Source organism: Neofelis nebulosa, chromosome 12 (genome assembly GCF_028018385.1).
Source record: "Neofelis nebulosa isolate mNeoNeb1 chromosome 12, mNeoNeb1.pri, whole genome shotgun sequence".
Taxonomy (NCBI): domain Eukaryota; kingdom Metazoa; phylum Chordata; class Mammalia; order Carnivora; family Felidae; genus Neofelis; species Neofelis nebulosa.
This window is the reverse complement of record NC_080793.1, coordinates 39,044,996-39,067,624: the sequence shown is the minus strand read 5'-3', so window position 1 is coordinate 39,067,624 and position 22,629 is coordinate 39,044,996. Positions and strand designations below refer to the sequence as shown.

Below are 22,629 nucleotides of genomic sequence, written 5' to 3'. Positions count from 1 at the left end.
TTTGCCACCCCAGAATTCCTATTGGGTTTTTTCCCCCCTCAAAAGCTATTCCCTTTTTTTAATAATTTCTCTTCATTGATATTCTCAGTGTGCTGAGACCTTTTTCCCATACTGTCCTTAGTTCATTAGCCATGGCTTCCTTTAATCCTTTAAACATTTAATGCAGCTGATTTAAGAACTTGCCTGGTAAATTCAGTATCTGGACTTTGAGTTTCTGTTGATCGGTTTTCTACCCTGTATATGGGCCATACTTTGTGTTGTTTTCTTTCTTGCCATGTTCTATAGTATTGTGTTGAAAACTGGATGTTCGAGTAATACAATGTGGCAACAGAATTTTTTGTTGCCGTCATTTTAATTGTTTCCTTGCTTAGTGGCTTTTTTCTGACCCAATTCTGTTTTGTCTATATTCTTTTGTGTGTGTGTGTGTGTGTGTGTGTGTGTGTGTGTGTGTGTGTAAAATGTTTATTTAGTTTTGGGGGGGTGGTGGGTAGACAGAGGATCTGAAGCAGGCTCTGTGCTGACAGCAGAGAGCCTGATGTGGGGCTCAAACTCACGAACTGTGAGATCATGACGTGAGCCAAAGATGGACGCCTAACCGACCTAGCCCCCCAGGCACCCCTGTTTTGTCTATATTCTTATATGTGGCCAGTAAAGTCTCCACTTGGTTAGTTTAATGATCAGCTAATGATTGGACAGCAATTTCCTTAGTTTGATTTGATTTGATTTCCTGGTACCAAGAAGTCTCCTGGGCATTATAAGAGGAGTTCATATTGAATGAAGCATGCCTTTAACACTCAGTTATGCAGTTTTGAAATCTGCGTTAGCCTTTCCCTCCTCCTTGTACAGATCCTTCAGTATAGCCAGAGATGCCAGTTTAGGGCCTTCTGATGAATTCTCATGACTTTCCTGAGCATGTGTAGAGCCTGGGCATACACAGCCCTACATATGGGCCAGTATTCTAGATTCTTGCGAATTTGTTAGAGTTTTTCAAAGTCCTTATGCACATCTCATATCCTTACTTTTCCTCTTTTTTTTTTTTTTTTTAATGTTTGTTTATTTTTGGGAGATCACAAGTGGGAAAGGGGCAGAGAGAGGGGGACAGAGGATCCAAAGCAGGCTTTTCACTGACAGCAGCAAGCCCAGTGAGGGCTTGAACTCACCAACAGTGAGATCATAACCTGAGCTAAAGTCAGATGGTTAATCGACTGAGCCACTCAGGTGCCCCTAAATGTTTATTTTTGAGAGACAGCGCAAGCACAGGAGGGGCAGAGAGAGAGGAAGACAGAGAATCTGAAGTGGGCTCTGCACTGACAGCAGACAGCCTGATGCGGGGCTCAGACTCAGGAACAGTGAGATCATGACCTGAGCCAAAGTCGGACGCTTCATGGACTGAGCCATCTAGTCGCCCCTGTCCTTGCTTTTCTCATTAAATTTTTTGGTTAGTCTGTTGTTTGACCTAACAAGCAGCTTTAAAGTTCAGCATTTGCCTGTCGTTGTTGTTAGCAAACACACCCATGGAAAGTTATTTTGACACTGCCCAAGCTATAGATCAGGTCAAATGTAGACAGTCTTGCAAGTGAATTTTTCTAGGGAACCATCAAAAATGTCAGGTAGTGACAGTTCTTTGGGATTAAGGCTTGGAAGAAATTTCAGCACATTCTGTGACTGCTTGTCTTCACTTTGAATGTGATATGTTAGTTTTAATTACCATAGCTCCTGGAGAGCAGGTCATGGGACTGGGACAAGTTAAAACACCACAAAGTTCCACTGTTCTTACTGAGGGTGAGCTCTTTTTCTTGAATAGAGACTCCTTGAATTATTGCAAACCTTTGGTTATTTTCTACATTCTGAAGAATTGAGTCTTAAAATTTTTTGCCAATTTTCTTATTGCTTTTATCAAGAGAAGAATTTTTGAGGGTCCTGACTTGCTATGTTTACTGGGTTTTGTAGCTTATTTAGTCTTAGCTTGTCCTTTCTATCCCTTTCTCAGGCTCTTTTACTATACTGTTAAATGAGTGTCTTTCTGGGTTTCTTCATATTTGAAATATGGTATACTGCCAAGGATAGTCACTGCAGTTATTTATAATAGCAAAAGAGTAAGAAACAACCCAAATGTCCCAAAATACAGAAATCATTTATTTAAAATGATTTATCTAATATCCATATGATGGAATGTTACACAGATACTAACAATCATCTATTTAGAGACTATTTTGTAGGAAAATGTATGATACGGATGGGGAAAAATTATAAAATTCAGTATATTCAAATTTTTTAAAATAAGTTTTGTAAAGAAACAAACATGTATATACCAAAAAAACTGCTGGAAGGAGCTGTATCAAAATATTAGCATTTATTATTTCAGGGTAGTATTTAAATCAGGTGAGTTATAAATAATTTTTGTTCTGTATTATGTACCATAAGGTTGTATTAGTTATTTTTTGTGTTAAAAATAAATGTAGCAATTAGTATGACATACCTGTACCTATTACTATTTTTCACTCATATTAATGTAATGAAAAATTATTTTACTGTTGAGTTTGGGTGATTTAATATAAGCTCTTATGAATATTTGAAAAAACGCTATAAGAACATTAATAGTAACTCTGACATTGGGGCTAACAAAATGTATATGAGTAGTTGTTAATCCTAAGAGTTTACTCCATAGAAAGTTTTATTTCACTGGGATATAATAGGGTGAATTATTAGGCAGATGAAAAACCTAGAGTCTCATTTATTAGCATTTCATTCTTTTCCTTTTCAGGCGCATATTAAATTTCCTATTGACTACCCGTATTCACCACCTACCTTCAGATTCTTGACCAAAATGTGGCACCCCAACATTTATGAGGTAAGAGACATATGTTGTGAATTTCTCTGAAGATTCATTTTTTAGATACAGTCCTGCAAAATAACCTATGCATCTCAGTATGCTGTGGTAGTTATGCTGTAGCCACAAGGGAGTATTCATGGTTCCCCACTTGTAGTTACTAGTCTCTAGTTTAATTGTTCCAAATTGAAGGTTGTTTCATAATACTGGTGTATTCTACACATAGATATGTTTATATATAATATATATAAAGCTTAAAATTTTTTTTAAGCTTATTTATTCTGAAAGAGTATGATTGGGGTAGAGGCAGAGAGACAGGGAGAGAGAATTCCAAGCAGGCTCTATGCTGACACAGCACAGAGCCCAACAAGGGGCCCAAACCCACAAATTGTGAGATCATGACCTGAGCCAAAATCAAGAGTTGGATGCTTAACCACCTGAGCCACCCAGGCAACCCTAGATTTTTTTTTTTTAAGAGAGAGGGGCATGCAAGCAGGGGAGAGGGGCAGAGGGAAAGAGAGAGGTAATCTCAAGCAGGCTTCATCCTCAGCATGGGGCCTGATGTGAGGCTTGATCCCATGACCCTGGGATCATGACCTGAGCCAAAATCAAGAGTCTGGTGCTCAACCAACTGAGCCACCCAGGGACCCCTATTATATTTAAGATTGAGACTTTGAATCATTGTTGCTATTCCTAAGATTATACTGCCTAGGTGTTAAGATTGGCATTTTAAAAATTTAGTGTATAAAGTCATACAAATTACTATCCTCTAGCTTCACAGCAAGGGTCACCTGTTGCTATGATCACAGATTGAGCTTCTCAGGGGAATTTATCCTACTACATTTGGACTGGCCTCCTTTTAGTAATTGCTTCAGAGCAGTTGAGAACCTCTTTTAGAATAAATCCAAGGTGAGGTTCTTCTACGGAACATTTCACATGCCTGAGGGAGTGATTTCTAGTTTTGTTGGTGAAAGACACTTGCTTTGGGCTAATCTATAACCATGCTGGAATGATGCATTTTGTTTCTCAGGATCATTATGTAAAGGACCTCTAAAATATCCTTATAGTCCACTCCTTTACCATTTTGTAATCTTTTTCATTGTATTAAGGCTCTGAGGTGGTCTTACTTTATTGAAGCTGTGGACCATGCATTAAAATTCCTTTTTAAAATTTGCAGCCTTAGTCATATAGTCCCTTCTTTTGCTCTGGTGGATATTGGGAAGCTCCTTTGCTCCAGAAACAGAGCAACGTAATGCTTGTAGGCAAGAAATGAAGAACTTGCTCTAGAGCTCTGAACCCTGAATTTGGATCTCCATATAAATCAGCACACTGGAGCAAGCAGCTTTATTGTTTTACACAACTTACTTTTTCTTCGAGGCATTATCTTTGCCTTTCTTTTCTTTAAACAAGACAAACTGGTGCTCAAAAGGTGATGTGTAGTTACATTTCCAGAAATAAGCTCCCAGAATTTGTTTTCTTTAATGTCTTTAGTATTTGAGATAATCACAATATTTATAAACAATAGTGAATACCTTAACACTATTCTGTATAACAGAGTTACCCCTTGTAGGAGATAGACTATAGAAACAATTCACTGTTTAAGAAGTTCAAAACGAGTTCAGTGCACGTAGAAATACTTCTGTGTTTCTGTCCATGTAGTATTTATGGATTTTATATAGCATGAGTGAAGTGAGAAGACTCAAGCTTTTGTTTTGCTATTAAGAACTAATTCACCTAAAAGCCATGTATTCACTTGTTTCCATTCTGAAGTTACCTAATCCCAAACTCCTCTCAAAGAGAAACAAAAGGGGCGCCTGGGTGGCTCAGTCGGTTGAGCGTCTGACTTCAGCTCAGGTCATGGTCTTGCAGTTCAGGAGTTCGAGCCCCGCGTCGGGCTCTGTGCTAACAAACCGTCCCCTGCTCATGATCTGCGTCTGTCTCTCAAAAATAAATAAATGTAAAAAAAAAAAAAAAAAAAAAGAAACAAAAAACAAGGAAAAGGATTCAAAACTGTGAAGGAATAAAGTGTATGTAAACTTCCCTTTCCACTATTTTTTCACTATTAAAGTAGACTATTTAGTTCTCTTAAGACTTAGCATTGGATCATTATTTTTTAAAAAGTTTTTTTCATATTCATAATTAAATTTTCAATGGGAAAATAATTCATTCATATCTTATAAATATGCAGTTGTTTTCCATGCCACAAATGTTTTCTTTTTAATTTTTTTAATGTTTATTTAGTTTTGAGAGACAGAGACAGAGCACGAGTAGGGGAGGAACAGAGAGAGAAGGAAGCACAGAATCTGAAGTAGGCTCCAAACTCTGACCTGTCAGCACAGAGTCCTGATGTGGGGCTCAAACCCATGAACCACGAGATCATGACCTGAGCCAAAGTTGGATGCTTGAGCGACTGAGCCACCCAGGAGCCCCTAATGTTTTTTTTAAAGAAGTGATAAAGCGTGGTTAGGAATTTAATTTGATATAGTCATGGTGGTCATAAGAGACTTATAGGGCTCCTGGTTGGCTTAGTCAGCAGTGCGTGTGACTCTTGATCCTTGGGGTTGTGAGTTCAAGCCCTACTTTGAGTGTAGAGATTACATAAAAAAATAAAATCTTTGGGGTGCCTGGGTAGCTCAATGGGTTGATCGTCTAACTCTTGATTTAGGGTCATGGGATTGAGCCCCATGTCAGACTCTGCACTGAGTATGCAGCCTGCTTGAGATTGTCTCTCTCTCTCTCTTTCTCTCTGCTCGTACACTCTGTCTCTAAAATGAAATGAAACAAAATAAAATAAATCTTTAAGAAACAGAGAGAGACTCTTCTCACATAAGTTAATTTATCTTTGCTACACTTTGGAAATGATTATCAGAATTGAACTTTTTGAGGGCCTATGTCCGTATTTGTGATTCTAAAGGTTGGGGCTCATGTTTCTTGGCCAAAGGGATATTCTTGTTGGTTGTTGCTCTAACCTACCTGCGTTGTCACCTGTGGTAGACACGTGGTGGACCTTGAGGTCAAATTGCTGTAGTCGTCAAAATGTTTACTGCAGTGTTATTTATAATAGAATTAGAGATGGGGGAGGGGCAGTGAAACAACCCAATCAAAAATACAAAAGTAGAAGACTATTCAAATGCCAGAAAAAGGGACTTGATGAAAGAGTTTTGGGAAGGTTCCTGGGTAGCCCAGTCAGTTAAGCGTCTGACTCTTGGTTTCAGCTCAGGTCATGATCTCACGGTTCATGGGTTGGAGCCCTGTGTCAGGCTCTGTGCTGACAGCTCAGAGCCTGAAGCCTGCTTTGGATTCTTTGTCTCCCCCTCTCTTTGTCCCTCCCTGCTCACGCTCTGTCTCCGTCTCTCTCTCTCAAAGATAATCATTAAAAAAAAAGTAAAAAAATAAACTTAAAAGAAGTTTTTGCTACATTAACTTCACAAGCATTAAAAATAAATATTGTAGTGACTATTATTGTTAGAAAATAAGTTATAATGTTATTTTTTTAAATAACTTTTTAAAGTTTTTTTTTAATTTATTTTTAAGAGATAGAGAGTGAGCAGGGGAGGAGCAGAGAGGGAGACAGAATCCCAAGCAGGCTTCGCTCTATCAGCGCAGAGCCCACTGTGGGGCTTGAGCTCAAAATCTGTGAGATCATGACCTGAGGTGAAACCAAGAGTCAGACACTTAACTGACTGAGCCACCCAGGTGCCCCTATTATGTGAAGTTTTAAAAATCACAAGAGCTTTTGTTATAGTTTTGCTAAATACATTAATGTACACATTACTACAGCCCCAAAAGAAGTAAACGCTGCAGTATATATGAATGAATTTAATTATTTTAACATTACCTTTATCATTGCCATATTTGTGAAATTTATAAATATCAAAGGGGAACTTGGAGAACAAAGGAAATTTAATATGAACTTGTCATCAGTGATTGTACTACTATGTATCTATTCCTGTCTACTTTGTAATATGTTGAGTGAACTCAAAAATAGTTTCATGGTTACATGTAACTGCGTTCTCAGAAGTAGACAGCCAACAAACTCCATTTGCCTGGCCATGTATTAAAATGAGGCTTTCATACACCCTGTAATGCACTGTGAACTTTACAGCTATGGCAACTCAGAATCTCTCTGTTCTTTAGAATTTAGTAAATAAAAAATAATTTTTTTTTTAGAATAGACTAATTTTTAGAGTAGTTTTAGATTCACTGCAAAATTGAGTGGAAAGCACACACTATTTGATCTTTTTAGTACTAGTGAGTTGTGAAACACAGTATGAAGCTTTACTTAAAAAACATAAATAGGGGCACCTGGCTAGCTCAGTCAGAAGAGCATGTGACTCTTGATCTCGAGGTTGTGAGTTTGAGCCCCATGGTGCATGTAGAGGTTACTTAAATTTTTTTAAAAAGTAAAAATATAAAGATTTCAGATTTTTTTTTTTTTTTTTTTTTTTTTTTTTTACGAAGGAGTATACAAGTCATTTTTCCTCTATAGTGTGCACAGGTAAATGTCAACCAGTGCAGTCATGAAATGAAAGTTCATGTATGTTGGTGTCTTTTAGTCTGCTTGACAGCCAGTTATAAAATATTTTGCTGTTTCACTTATGGTTCTGGTTCTGAAGAGTTATTCTTCATTCTAGAACCCAGATTATTCTCAAATCATTATACTAATTTGTATAGCTTCCAGCATTATAAAGAAGTATCAATTTGGCTACTATTCCACTATCATTAGGGCATGGTATGTTTAAATATTATTGTTTTAATAATGATTAAAAATAGACCCTACTGTTTTAATATGCTTTTCCTAAGTCATGTTGTCTTAGCTTGGGCTGCTATAACAGTAACATAGAGGGGATGGCTTAAAGAAAAGAAATATATTTTCTCACAGAATAGGAAGCTAGAAGTCCAAGATCGAGGTGCCAGCATGGTTAGTTTCTGAAGACTCTTCTGCTTTATCTCTCTGTCCTTAGAAGGCTTGAGTAAAGAACAGGCTAGCTGTCTGGTATCTTATATAAGGTTTTTTGCCAAGTCTGCAGAACCATAACTGTTTGGAATAATAAAGTTTAGGCTTTGTAAGTGTTGAATGGGCCTAATTACACATAGTTTATGATCTTTGTAATTATTTAGATGGATGGTATGCATTAGGAGTGAAAATGGTTGAGACCTATAATCAGCTTTTTAAAAGTTGAAAGAACTGCATATATCCAAGAGTCCTGTACAGTAAAGCTCTAGTCATCAATTATATTTTAGCATTAAGAAAAAACCAGATAAAAGCAACAACAATGCTGTGTTAGCGAGGGTTCTCCAGAGAAACAGAACCAATAGGATATATAGAGATATGTATTAGAGGAGGTTTATTTATAGGAGTTGGCTCATATGGTTATAAAGTCTAAGAAATAGCACAGTCTCTACAAGCTGTAGAACCAAGAAAGCCAGTATAATTCAGATTGAATCCAGAAGCCTGGAAACTAAGGAGCTGCATGTGTATGTCCTAGAATACCAAGGCCCAAGAACCCAGAGTTCCAGTGTTCCAGGTTAAGAGAGAATCTCTTTTGCCTGTTTGTTGTGTTCAGGACCTCAACAGATTGGATGATGCCTGCCCCATTAGGATACTTACTCCAGTTAGGGTGGATATTCCTTACTCAGTCTACTGATAGAAATTCTAGTATCTCCTGGAAACACCCTCACAGACACACCCAGAAGGAATGTTTTACCAGCTGGGATCTGGTTTGTAAGTAATCTGTGACAAGCAAGATTTAATATATATTTATGTAGTTATATTCATGGATTTGCAAATCTTATGCATTCTCTATAACTTTAAGGTACAGGAAAAAGGTTTTTCTAGGCAGTGATGTGCCCAAATTTGGCTTCATATCAGAATCCTGTGGAGAAGTTGTTATGAATAAAGAATACTGAAGATTTCAGTTTAATTGGATTTGGAGAGGGCCTAGGCTAGATAGCCTTCACTTTACGTTTTACAGCTGCCGTTCTAGAGACTTAGAACTTCCCCCATCCTTTTTATTTTATTATTTTTTTTAATTAAAAAAAAATTTTTTTTTTAACGTTTATTTTTGAGACAGAGAGAGACACAGCATGAACGGGGGAGGGGCAGAGAGAGAGGGAGACACAGAATCGGAAGCAAGCTCCAGGCTCTGAGCCATCAGCCCAGAGCCCGACACGGGGCTCGAACTCGCGGACCACAAGATCATGACCTGAGCTGAAGTCGGACGCTTAACTGACTGAGCCACCCAGGCGCCCCCCCCCCCATCCTTTTTAAAATAATAATTTATTGAGGTGAAATTCACATCATAAAATTAACCATTTAGGGGCTCCTGGGTGGCTCAGTTGGTTGAATGTCTGACTTTTGATCTCGGCTTAGGTCATGATCTCACAGTTCATGAGATCGAGCCCTGTGTTGGGCTCTGTGTTGACAGCATGGAGCCTGCTTGGGATTCTCTCTCCCTCTCTTTCTGCCCCTCCCCCGCTCACTCTCACTCTAAAAAATTAACTGTTTATTATTTTTTAAATGTCTATTTATTTTTGAGAGAGAGGGACAGAATGTGAGCAGGTGAAGGACAGAGACAAAGGGAGGCACAGAATCCAAAGCACGCTCCAGGCTCTGAGCTGTCAGCACAGAGCCTGACGTGGGGCTCAAACCCACAGACTGTGAGATCATAACCTGAGCCGAAGTTGGTCACTTAACCTGACTGGGCCACCCACGCGCCCCTAAAAAATTAACTGTTTAAAGTGAACGTAATTCAGTGACATTTAGTATGTGGTCCCAGTGTTGTACAGCTAACACCTCTATTTATAAAGTATTCCCATCACTCCTGCATAAAACACTTTACGCACAATGCACTTTCTCTCCATTCCATTTCACTCTAGTCCTAGTCTCTGACAATGACCACCCAGCTTTCTGTCTGTATATGTTTGTCTGTTCTGGATATTTCTTATAAATGGAATCATGCAATATGTGACCTTTTGTGTCTGGCTTTCATTTAGCCAATTTTCTCCATGTTGTAACATGTAGCAGTACTTCATTTCTCTTTATGGTTGGATGATATTCAATTGTATCTATCCATCTGTTGATGGACATTTGATCTTTGTCCACCTTTTGGATGTGAGAATAGTGCTGCTGTGCCCGTGTGTATATATGTACTTGTGTAAGTCCTTCTTTCAGTTCTCTTGTTTATATACCTAGAATTATGGTATCAAATAGGTAATTTTGTATTTTACTCTTTGAGGTACTACCAGACGGGTCTCCAACAGATGAACCATTTCACATTCCCACCAGTAATGGATGAGGGTTCCTGTTTCTCCACGTCCTTACTAACACTTGTTATTTTTCATTTTTGTTTCAATTATAGCCATCCTAAGGGATGTAAAGTGATATCTTCTTGTCATTTTGATTTGCATTTCCCTAATGACTAATGATGTTGAGCATGCTTTCATGTGTTTATTGGCTATTTATATATCATCTTTGGAGAAATGTTTGTTCACGTCCTTTGCCCATTTTTAATAGACTAGTTTATCTTTTTGTCTTTGAGTTGTAAGAGTTCTATATAATTAAGGATATTAAACACTTACCGTATACATGACTTGGAGATATTTCCTTCTTATCTGTAGGTTGTCTTGTCATTTTCTTGATAATTTTCTTTGCACAAAGGTTTTTCATTTTGATAAAGTCTGGTTTATTGCTCATGCTTTTGGTGTCATATCTAAGAATCCATTGCCATATCCAAGATCATGAAGATTTACTCCTATGTTTTGTTTTGGTTTTTAACGTTTTTTTTTTTGTTTTTTTTTTTTTATTTATTTTTGGGACAGAGAGAGACAGAGCATGAACGGGGGAGGGGCAGAGAGAGAGGGAGACACAGAATCGGAAACAGGCTCCAGGCTCCGAGCCATCAGCCCAGAGCCTGACGCGGGGCTCGAACTCACGGACCGCGAGATTGTGACCTGGCTGAAGTCGGACGCTCAACCGACTGCGCCACCCAGGCACCCCTGTTTTGGTTTTTAAAGAGTTTTATAATTTTAGCTCTTAGATCTTCCATTTTGAGTTAATTTTGTATATGGTATGAGATAGGAATCCAACTTCATCCTTTTGTTCTTGAAAATTCAGTTATCCCAATTCATTTGTTGAAGAGACTGTTCTTTCCCCATAGAATGGACTTAGCATCCTCATCAAAAATCAATTGGCCATAGATGTATGTGCTTATTTATGGACTCTCAGTTCTGTTCTATTGGTCTGTAGGTCTCTCATTATGCCAGTCCTAAACTGTCTTGTTGATTATAGGTTTATAGTAAGTTTTGAAATCAGGAAGTGTGAGTCTTTGATTTTACTTTTTTTTTTCTTTAAGATTGTTTTTTGCTATTGTAGATCCCTTAAATTTCTTTTTTTTTTAAATTTTTTTTTCAACATTTATTTATTTTTGGGACAGAGAGAGACAGAGCATGAACGGGGGAGGGGCAGAGAGAGAGGGAGACACAGAATTGGAAACAGGCTCCAGGCTCTGAGCCATCAGCCCAGAGCCTGACGCGGGGCTCGAACTCACAGACCGCGAGATCGTGACCTGGCTGAAGTCGGACGCCCAACCGACTGCGCCACCCAGGCGCCCCTAGATCCCTTAAATTTCTATATAAATGTTAGGATCAGGTTTTCAATTTCTGGCAAGGGGAAGCCAGGATTTTGATTAGGATTCCACTGAAACTGTAGATCAGACTGGGGAATAGTTAGTGTCATGTTATCATGAAGTCTTTCCACTTACGAACCCAGGATGTATTTATTTAGGTCTTTAACTTCCTTGAGCTGTGTTTTATAGTTTTCTGTGTACAAGTCTTTCACCTCCTTGGTTAGATTTATTCCTAGGTTGTGTTTTGTTCTTTTAGATTTCATTGTAAATGGAATTGTTTTCTTAATATCCTTTTTAGGTTATCCTGTTTAGGTTATTGCTGGTATTTAGAAATAAACCTGATATTTGAATGTTGATCTTATGTCCTACAACTTTGCTGAATTTGTTTACTTGCTTTAGTGCCTTTCTTGTGAATTCTTTGGAATTTTCTTTGTCATTTTTGAAATAATTTTTCTTTTTCCTTTCCACTTAGTATGTCTCTTACTGCTTTTTCTTGTCTAATGCTCTGGTTAGAATTTCCAGGACAGTGTTAAATAGCAGTGGTAAAAATAGTTATCATTGTCCTGTTTTTTGTTTTTTTTTTAATGTTTTTAAAATTTGAGAATGAGGGGCGCCTGGGTGGCGCAGTCGGTTAAGCGTCCGACTTCAGCCAGGTCACGATCTCGCGGTCCGTGAGTTCGAGCCCTGTGTCAGGCTCTGGGCCGATGGCTCGGAGCCTGGAGCCTGTTTCCGATTCTGTGTCTCCCTCTCTCTCTGCCCCTCCCCCGTTCATGCTCTGTCTCTCTCTGTCCCAAAATAAATAAATAATAAAAAAAAATAAATAAAATAAAAAAATAAAATAAAATTTGAGAATGAGAGAGCATGAGTCGGGGAAGGGCAGAGAGAAAGAAGGAGAGAGAATCCCAAGCAGGCTCCACGCTGTCAGCACAGAGCCCTATGCGGGGCTTGATCTAACATACTGTAAGATCATGACATGAGCTGAGATCAAGAGTCATTTGCTTAACTGACTGAGCCACCCAGGTACTCTAATCCTTGTCCTATTGATCCTCGGAGGGAAAGATTTCACCATTTACTATAATGCTAGCTGTGGACTTTTTTTAAAAATGCCCCTTATAATGTTAATAGTTCTGTTTATCGTTTTTTGAGTGTTTTTATCATGAAAATATTAGGTTTTGTCAAATGGTTATTTATTTTGAGAGAGAAAGCACAGGGAATCCCAAGCAGCCTCTGCTGTCTGTGCAGAGCCCGACATGGGGCTCCATCACACAAACCGTGAAATCATGACCCAAGCCAAGATCAAGCGTTGGATGCTTAACTGACTGATCGACCCAGGTTCCCTCAGATGCCCATCTTTTAATTTGTTGTTTCTAAGTAGAAATCTATATATGTCGTTCCACTACTCAGAAATTTTATGTATATACATATTAAACTCTGAACAAAGTAGCATATTCCTCTGGTCTAATTTTTGTACCATATATTTATTTCATTACCAGTGGGTTCTTCACTACTGTGGTGGGTAGAATAATGGTCCTTCAGAGATGTCCATATCCCTGGACATTCCAGTCCCTAGAACCTATGGTATGTTAGCTTATATGTTAAAGAAAAGTTAAAGTTGCTAATCATTAGCTGACCTTAAAATAAGGAGATTATTCTGGATTATCTGGGTGGGCCCAGTGTAACCCAAAGAGTCCTTTAAAGTAGAAGAGGTAGGCAGAAAATGAGAGTGAGAGATAGGACTATGGAAGAAAGGCTCAGAGAAATGTAACACTTTTTGCTTTGAGGATTAGAGGAAGGGGGCCAAGACCAAAGGAGTGTGGGTAGCCTTTAGAAGCTTAGAAAGGGCAAGGAAAGAGTGTGTCTTAGAGGCTTCAGGAAGGAGTGCATTAATGCTGACACATTGAATTTAGCCCTGTTGGAACAGTGTCAGACTTTGACTATAGAAATGTAAAATAATAATTTTTTTGTTTTGTTTTAAGCCACTAAGTTTGTGGTGATTTGTTAGAGTAGCAACATAAAATAAATACAACTACCCAAGCATATTTTGTTCTACTGTTTATGATGTTGGTTTATTTATCTAGGCTAACTGATGTCTAAATTTCTCTTAAGTTGTTAAAATTGTACTTCTTTACTCAAAATCCATCTCAAAGCTTTCTGAAACAATAAGCCTTTTGTTCTTCCACACTAATATCCTAGTTTCTCTCGTGATTTCTGTTGTGCCTTCTTTTTTTTTAACCTTCCTCATAGCATCTAATGATAATACAGAGTTTTAGAATTTAGTATTTGGTATTGATTTTATTAAAATTTTATTCTCCTTTTAAAAATACTCTGTTACCTTGATGTGGTTGTGTATTTTATGTGTGTGTCTAAATTTGGGTTGTATGTGTAAGATTTTTACACTTTCTGTAGTTATATTTCTGTTTAAAATTTTGAATTTTATCTTTCATTTTAGACTGAGATTGGTGACTATATCTTACTCAGCCTTGTCTTTTCTATTGAAAAACAGTCTGTGATGCATATGGTAGGCAATACATATGTGTTTGACTTAAATGTACATGTGAATTAGGTCCTATAATTTAAATTTATGAACCAGAATATTATAACCATAGTGATGAGTTTTATCCATATCCTGAGGGAGTTAAAATTATATTGTTGGGAGGCATATTTTTAGCTTATATAAACCATAATTATTAAAACCATTGATTGATGTTACAGGTGATTTTAGCATCTCTCTAGGCAGATTTTAAGCAAGGCAAATTTGAGGGGGATTTGTTTCTTTCTTTTTATGTACTTTAGGTCCAGATGTATCTGAAAATAAAGATACTTTGTTGCTTCTCAGGACTCTTGGATCTCAGTTCATCATGTTTGTCTATTTTTAAATGAGTTTTTTTAGAAAGATGGTGCTACAAGGCAAACCATAACAGACTCTTAAATACAGAGAACAAACAGGGTTGATGGGGAGGGTGGGAGAGAAGGGAAACTAGGTGATGGGCATTAAGGAGGGCATTTGTTGGGATGAGCACTGGGTGTTGTATATAAGTGATGAACCACGGGAATCTACCCCCAAAACCAAGAGCACACTGTACACACTGTATATTAGCCAAATTGACAATAAAAATAAATAAACAAACAAATAAGTAAATAAGTAGTGCTACTTTTTAAACTAAGATATATCTGGGGGATTAGTCAGAATGAATATTTGTAATATAAAAACTACTTAATTCTTTCTTTAAAACTTTTTTTTAATGTTTATTTTTGAGAGATAGAGAGCGATTAACAGCGTGAGTGAGGGAGGGGCAGAGAAAGAAGACGACACGGAATCCAAAGCAGGCCCCAGGCTCTGAGCTATCAGCACAGAGTCTGACACGGGGCCCCGAACCCACAAATGTTGAGACCGTGACCTGAGCCGAAGTCAGACACTTAACTAACTGAGCCACCCAGGTGCCCCAAAAAAGTACTTAATAATTCTTTAACATTGATTGCAAACATGAAGAAAAAGAATTGTTTTCTCCCCTTATGATGAGAAAACAAGTTTTCTACGAATAAAAGAAAATTTAGCAGAACTGATATCCCTTTTTTATATCATATTTTTGAGTGCTTTCTAAATGTGATGTTTGTGTCTCATAGAATGGAGATGTATGCATTTCGATTCTTCATCCGCCTGTAGATGACCCACAGAGTGGAGAACTGCCCTCCGAAAGGTGGAATCCTACTCAGAATGTCAGGTAAGGGGCTACATAAGGAATAATCTGGTTTTTAGATGGCTCTTAAGATCGGATATTATCTTTTAACAAGTACAAAAGAATCCTTTCTGTACTTTGTTGTTTTTGTTTTTTGCTAGAGCTTTAAGTAACATGTATGCATCATTTTGAAGAGTCCCATTTACAGAGCAGTAATGCATATTTTACTCATTTCTTTATGTTCATCTTGAAAGAATTTTTCTAGTGTGACTTCTTCCTCTTAACATTATTTAAGTTCCATCCTGCATGTTTGGATCTTGTGATGCCCATGTTTGGATGAGTTGCTTCCTTATTCTAGGGTTCTTACTATATTTTGCAGAGAAATCTATCATATAAGTCTTTACAAACTTCAAATGACTTTATGTTGTACTACTTTAAAAAGGGCTTCTGGGGCTCCTGGATGGCTCAGCCAGTTAAGTGTCCAACTTTGGCTCAGGTCATGATCTCATGGCCCCGTGTTGGGCTCTGTGCTGACAGCTTGGAGCCTGCTGCAGATTCTGTGTCTGTCTGTCTCCTCCCTCCCTCCCTCCCTCCCTCCCTCCCTTCTTCCTTCCCTCCCTTTCTTCCTCCCTCCCCCTCTCCCTCAAATAAACATTTTTAAAAAAAGCTTTCATTTACCTGGGTTTTTTGTTTGTTTTATTAATTGTGTAGATGGTTCTTAATGATTTGAAAGGCTTGTATATTTCTTTTGATTCCATCTGTTGAACTATATAAGTAGATATTAACCATCTGTTTGTTTATAGTGGTCTATATGTGTGGGAGTTGGTCACCTAACCCTTAAAAGAACCCTGAGTTTTAACTTGTAATTGTTATGTTTACATTATTTATCATTATATTTTTCTGCAATAAAAATCTGTATATAAATATATTTTAATTATTTGTGACAAGGCTGTAGTTAAACTTATTTCTATATTGAATTACTTTATTAATATACAGTTGATTAAAAACAACGTAAGTATACACTTCCAATTTATATGTACATTTGCTAATTATTAGAAATGCTTTTTTAAATCAAGTAGATAGACATTTGTTTTCATTAGTCCATGTATCTATGAATAATTATTACTTTGCTAGAGTGAGACAGAAATACAGCTTTGGGGAGCCTGAGTGGCTCAGTCATTTAAGCGTCCGACTTCGGCTCAGGTCATGATCTCACAGTTTGTGAATTAAAGCCCTGCGTCGGCCTCTGGGCTGACAGCTCAGAGCCTGGAGCCCACTTCAGATTCTGTGTCTCTCTCCGTGTGCCCCTCCACTGCTTGCACTCTGTTTCTCGCATTGTGTCAAAAATAAATAAATGTTAAAAAAATTTTTTTTAATAAAAAATGTAGCTTCAATTTTATATATGATATATGAATAATATATATGCTAATATACACACCCAAGAATATATATACCTGTGTATATACAAGCATATATATGTGTGTATGTGCATATATACACATGTGACAATAAACATATGTAACATAAACATATATTAGATGCAGTGATTAAGAGACCATATTTACATATGATAATGGAATAAAATTTTATATGGCAGTGAAACTAAATCCTTTTAATTCTGAGTTATTTGGCAAAAATCACAGAGTGATCTGTTGTCAGTCTTTAGAAAAACAAAACAGTTTTATTGTGATATAATTTCCATTACCCTACATTTCTCCCAATTTAAGTGTACTATAAGTACAAAGTTGTATAAGTATCCCCACAATTTTAGAACATTAAAAAAATTTTTTTTAATGTTTTATTTATTTTCGAGAGAAAGAGCACAAGCAGGGGAGGGACAGAGAGGGAGACGCAGAATCCGAAGCAGGCTCCACACACCTTTGGGTTTCCATTTTTTGGCTATTATGAATACTGCTATACACATTATGTACAAGTTTTTACATATACATGTTTTTATTTCCTTGGGTATATACCTGGGAATGGAATTGGTGGGTTATATGATAACTCAACGTTTAGTTTTTTGAGGAATTGCCAGACTGTTTTCCAACATGACTGCAGTAAATAGTACATTGCTACAAACATTATGTGAAAATTTACTTCTCCACGTATTCATTAGGACTTGTTATTATCTTTGTTTTTTTTAATAGCCATCCTAGTGGGTGGACATGGTATCTCATTGTGGTTTTGTTATTCATGTTTTCTCTTTAAATGACTTAAAATTTTAGAATAGTTTAGATTTTTGAAAATTGTGAAGGTAGTACAGATAGTTCTCATATATACCTGCACCTGCCAGTTTTATTATTAACATCTGATACTAATGTGGTTCATTCATTACAGTTAGAGAACCACTTTTAATATGTTATTGTTAACTAAAGTCCATACTCTTTCACATTTCCTTAGTTTTTATCTTATGTTGTTCTTTGCTCTAGAATTTCATGCATGATACCATGTTATATTTAATAGGCATGTCTCCTTAGGCAACTGTGACAGTCTCAAACTTTTCTTGTTTTTGATGACCTTGACAATTTTGAGGAGTACCAATCAGGTATTTTATAAAAATGTCCCCCAGTTGGGATTTTTCTGATGTTTTCCTGATTATTAGAGTAGGGTTATGAAGACCACAGAGGTAAAATATATTTTTGTTACCTTGTAATAAAGGTACCTAATATTAACATGACCTATTACTATTGATGTTAATGTTCATCACCTAGCTGAAACTCTGGTTTTAGATTTCTCCACTATAAAGTTACTTGTTTTTCCCCTTTCCATTCTATACTCTTTTGAAGGAAGGAAGTCTTAGGCGCAGCCCACATGTAAGGAATGAGAAATTATACTTCCATGGGGGTGAGATATCTGTATAAATTATTTCAAATTCTTCTGCATAGGAGATTGATCTTTCCCCTCCCCCTACTTATTTATTCATTTTGTTAGTCATTTTTATTTAAAAATTTTTTTTTCAACGTTTTTTATTTATTTTTGGGACAGAGAGAGACAGAGCATGAACGGGGGAGGGGCAGAGAGAGAGGGAGACACAGAATCGGAAACAGGCTCCAGGCTCCGAACTATCAGCCCAGAGCCTGACGCGGGGCTCGAACTCACGGACCGCGAGATCGTGACCTGGCTGAAGTTGGACGCCTAACCGACTGCGCCACCCAGGCGCCCCTTGTTAGTCATTTTTAATCATTCTAAAATCTAGTAGCTCAATAAGGAACTCTACTTTGGTTAAAAGAAGAAAAAAAAGACTTCTTGACTTATACAAGGATTTCTTTGTTAAAAATTTTTTAAAGGTTTTATTTTTTTTGAGAGAGAGACAGCAGGCAGGGCAAGGACAGAGAGAGGGGGGCAGAGGGTCTAAAGTGGGCTTAACGCTGACAGCAGCAAACCCAGTATGGGGCTTAAACTCGCAAACTGCAAGATCACAACCTCAGCCAAAATCAGACGCTCAACTGACTGAGCCACCCAGGTGCGCCTACACAAGAATTTCTTACAAGTTTTTATCAAGTTATTTCCTTCCCACTTTCTGGAAAGTGTATACCAAAGAGTGTTCAAGCATATCAAATTACTGTTGATTATGCTCATTACTCATTCCTTTAGGTACCTTGTTCAAAACAATATACGTTGAGAAGATAGATATATCTTGGAGTGCACCACATCTTACCTGTAATTTTTTAAATCAGAAAAGAAGTGACTACCTTTTTTAATTAAATAAATATGTTGATATACCTAACTTTGAAAACATCATGCTTCTGAATTCTCATTCTCATTCTCATATTGATCAGGCACAGAGCCCTGCCATAAGTTTATGTCTATGAAATAAGGAATCAATACATACTCCTTGTACTTTATGCTTTACTTTAATAGGACTCTCCTTCAAGCATGATGCATTTCTCCTTTTTTAAAATTTTTTTAATGTTTGTTTATTTATTTTGAGAGAGAAACAGAGCATGAGCAGGGAGGGGCAGAGAGACACAGAGACACAGAGAGACACAGACTCTGAAGCAGGCTCCAGGCTCTGAGCTGTCAGCACAGAGTCTGACGCCGGGCTTGAACTCATGAACCGTGAGATCATGACCTGAGCCAAAGTCAGCCACTTAATCAACTGAGCCACGCAGGTGCGCCCCCCACCCCCCGCCGCTTCTTTCTTTCTTTTTTTTTTAATTTCGAGAGAGAGGGAGTGAGCACCAGTGGGGCGGGAGGGGGGCGGTGAGTAGAGAGAGAGAGAGAGGGAAGAGAGTGCTAGCATCCTAAGCAGTCTTAGCGTAGGTCTCGATCTCACAAACCATGAGATCATGACCTCAGTCAAAATCAAGGGTCTGGACACCTAATCAACTGAGCACCCAGGTCCCCAGGGATGATTCATTTCTTAACAATAATCAGAGATGCAATTAGTAAGTTCATTTTAATGAAAATATAATTCCAGCAGCCCTAGTCTATACATATATGAATTTATTGTACTCCACCACATACCAAAATGCTTGTATTAACATCACTCTACACTTCTAACAAAATTATGTGAAAGGAAAAACAGTTGGCTTTATTTGTAAATTTCTCCTTGTTTTATACCCCTTACATTCCATTACTACTGGGCATTGCACCCTAGGAATATTTGGATATGTGGAAAGTGTGCACTTCTTTTGTAAAGGGCAATTGTGAAAAGGAACGCTGGAAAGGAGAAATGATGTGATACTTGATAATACCCCCAGGTGCATGAGTATATTAAAGTCCACTGCTTTACATAGGATCTTTTATGATCATTAGCAGAATTCATGTACTTCTACTTCTTCATCCCTCCTATCCCTTAGCACCATACAACAGTTCTAGCTGATTATTTGTTCCTTTAACCTATACTTACCTCTTATTTTCAGCCTCAACTGGTATATTGACACTTAGATCCAAGTTAAAGAAAAGGAAATCAGTATACTTATTTTACCTCCCATCCTCTCTCCCCCTTTTCTTTATAACTTTTGAACATATTTATCATCAGAAGGTTATAAGATTTATAGTCTGTACTGTTTTGTAACGTGATCCTGGTTTTTTTTTTTTTTTTAACGTGATCCTGGTTTTTAAAATTTATTCCTGCCATTAAATGAATTCACAGTTTGCTGTCCATTATTTTACTTCCTTTGATCTATTAATTGGCTGAATTAGTCCATTAGTAATTTCCCCAGGAGAATCCTCCTTAGAGCCCCCTGTATTCCCTGAATTCTTAAATGTTCAGAATATTACATGCTATGTGTATGGGTGTGCATATGTGTGTTTTGCAATTATACTTCAAGTGACAGTTTGGGCATAAGATTTCAGGATCATTCTTTCCTCAAAGGATTATGATATTGTGGACATTATTCTTCTATATTGTTGCTGGGGACATGTTTGACTACCATATTTCTCAGCTCTTTCATTCTACATAATTGTTTAAGAGACTGTTAGACTTTCAAAAGAAACACATCATTTGTAATTAAACTGACAGTGTATTTAAAAGGGTTAAGTAAATATGTTGGAAGATATGTTGAAAAATTGAAGAAAAAATGCAGGGTTGTCCTTTTGGTATTATTTTGGTGCTTGTTTTTCAGGACTAGTAGTAACCCTAGTCAAAAAGAAGTGTTAGCTGTATGGTACTAAGTGATTCTTACTTTTGGAGGTTGAATGTTGAATCACATGCTTACATCTTGTCCCCCTTTGAGAAAACAGGTATCCCCATTCTTCATAATATAAAGCCCCAAATGATTTTTTTCATTTCATTTTAGTACTACCTTAATGGATATTGCCATTACCCACTGGAATTCAAGATATTTTACCTTCTCCTGCATAAGTACACAATATATTATTCACCTTGCCTCAGTTTAAAATATTGTGAACCTTTTTTCTTTCAAGGTAGACCTGTTTTTCATTTGATTCAGTCCTTTGAGGACAGGGAACTCCTTTCATACTAATCTTCCTCTTAAAAACTACTGTTGTTACTTTGGGGAGCAGCATCATTTTTTCTCTCTCTAGGCCCTCAGGTCACTTGAGCCCCAATTTAGAAGCATTTCTTAGACTTCATCTCAGAGATTGCCTTCTCTGCTTTTATGCTTTTTTGTTTAGAGGCTTTATAACCAGGACTAGTTTTCTTGATTGCCCCTTTGATCTTCATACACAGCTCAAAAAGGTATTTGCATTGGAATTTCTTTTTAAGATTTTATTTTTAATCAATCTCTACACCCAAAGTGGGGCTCGAACCCACAATCCCAAGATCAAGAATCACATGCTCTATTGACTGAGTCAGCCAGGAGCCCATGGATTGTAATCTTTAGTTACCTTCTCAGACTTTTTTTTTTTTGTCTCTTAGCCTCATGTAATCATAGACGTTCCTTCAATGTGATGATCTTGGGGGTGGGAAAATGAACAGAGGCTTTGGTGTTTGTGAATTTCTAGGGAGACGTAGGTTCCATACATTATTGGAACCTCATCTACCTGGAACACCTGATGGTGCCCAGAACTCCGTAATGTCAGGAAAGCTCTACCTAATGAGTGGGTGTGAAATACTTTTTTCCTTTTCCTTTGTTTCTCTCTTACTTATTGTGAGGCAAGGGGGTTCTTCAGCTAGCAAATTGTACATATTTCTCACAGGTCAGTGTATCGCACTGAAATATAAAGAGGCAAAATATGAGGTGCTCAGGATTTTCTTTTATATTCCTTTGCTGCTAAACTCTCTAGAGTTAGCAGTTGTACAACTAAGGGTTCTGCACTCTATATCCAGTTTATGGGTGGCCAAAGCAAGACAGCAGTGGAGGTGGCATAAGGTTCAGCTCCAGCTGTTTTAGGGTCTTGACTGCTATATGGTAGTGTTATCTGAAAGCGGTCCCATGTTTACATATGTTTGGACTTATTCATGACTACCTGTACTAGTCTTTCATTCAGCACCTCAGTGAACATATTTAGAAAACTTAAACATGGAAAGCTTTTGCAACCTGAAGAAGAATAAAGCATCCCAGTTACCTTGAAGAGTCTAGCTCAATATATATCACAAGACCTAGTGAGTAGTAAAAGTAGAGGGGAAAGTAGGAAAAAGATCACTACAATTATAGGGATTCAGAGCATCAGCCAGCTTGTGTCCACTAAAGGCTCAGTAGTTTGCCTCCTCATAGAGGCATAGAGGAAAGCCAGCACTTTCTGGAAGAAGAGAACATCCTATTACAGCCAGGTGCATAGGATTAAGTTTAGGCGGGTTAGAGTTCCTTACGGAATTGGGAAGATTTAAGGAGTAGGCATTAGCAAAGAATGGAGTTGGGAGGGTAGGGACCCCTGATGTTGCCACATGTCAGCAATTAGGAGTCCATACATGCCTGTTCTTCTTGGTGTAAGAAACAAAATATTCTTCAGTCCATGCTCTGTCCGGAACCAAGTGAGTGCTTTTGGTTGTGGTTGGCTGTCAAACAGTAGAGTTCACAACTGCTTTCTCTGAAGCACCATCCCCAGAACTGTCTGCTATACCTGCTGCAGGCTCTTAGATAAGGAA

General features: G+C 37.6%; 1 protein-coding gene across 1 annotated transcript in view; it reads left to right on the top strand.

The window, feature by feature from the left end:
* Window positions 1–22,629, top strand: part of UBE2R2 (ubiquitin conjugating enzyme E2 R2) — a 117,236-nt gene that overhangs the window by 82,271 nt on the left and 12,336 nt on the right. Inside the window, exons 2-3 of the mRNA XM_058695106.1 lie at window positions 2,765–2,851; window positions 15,082–15,179. Coding sequence (XP_058551089.1) covers window positions 2,765–2,851; window positions 15,082–15,179 — 185 coding nt within the window. The remainder of the gene's footprint in view (window positions 1–2,764; window positions 2,852–15,081; window positions 15,180–22,629) is intronic.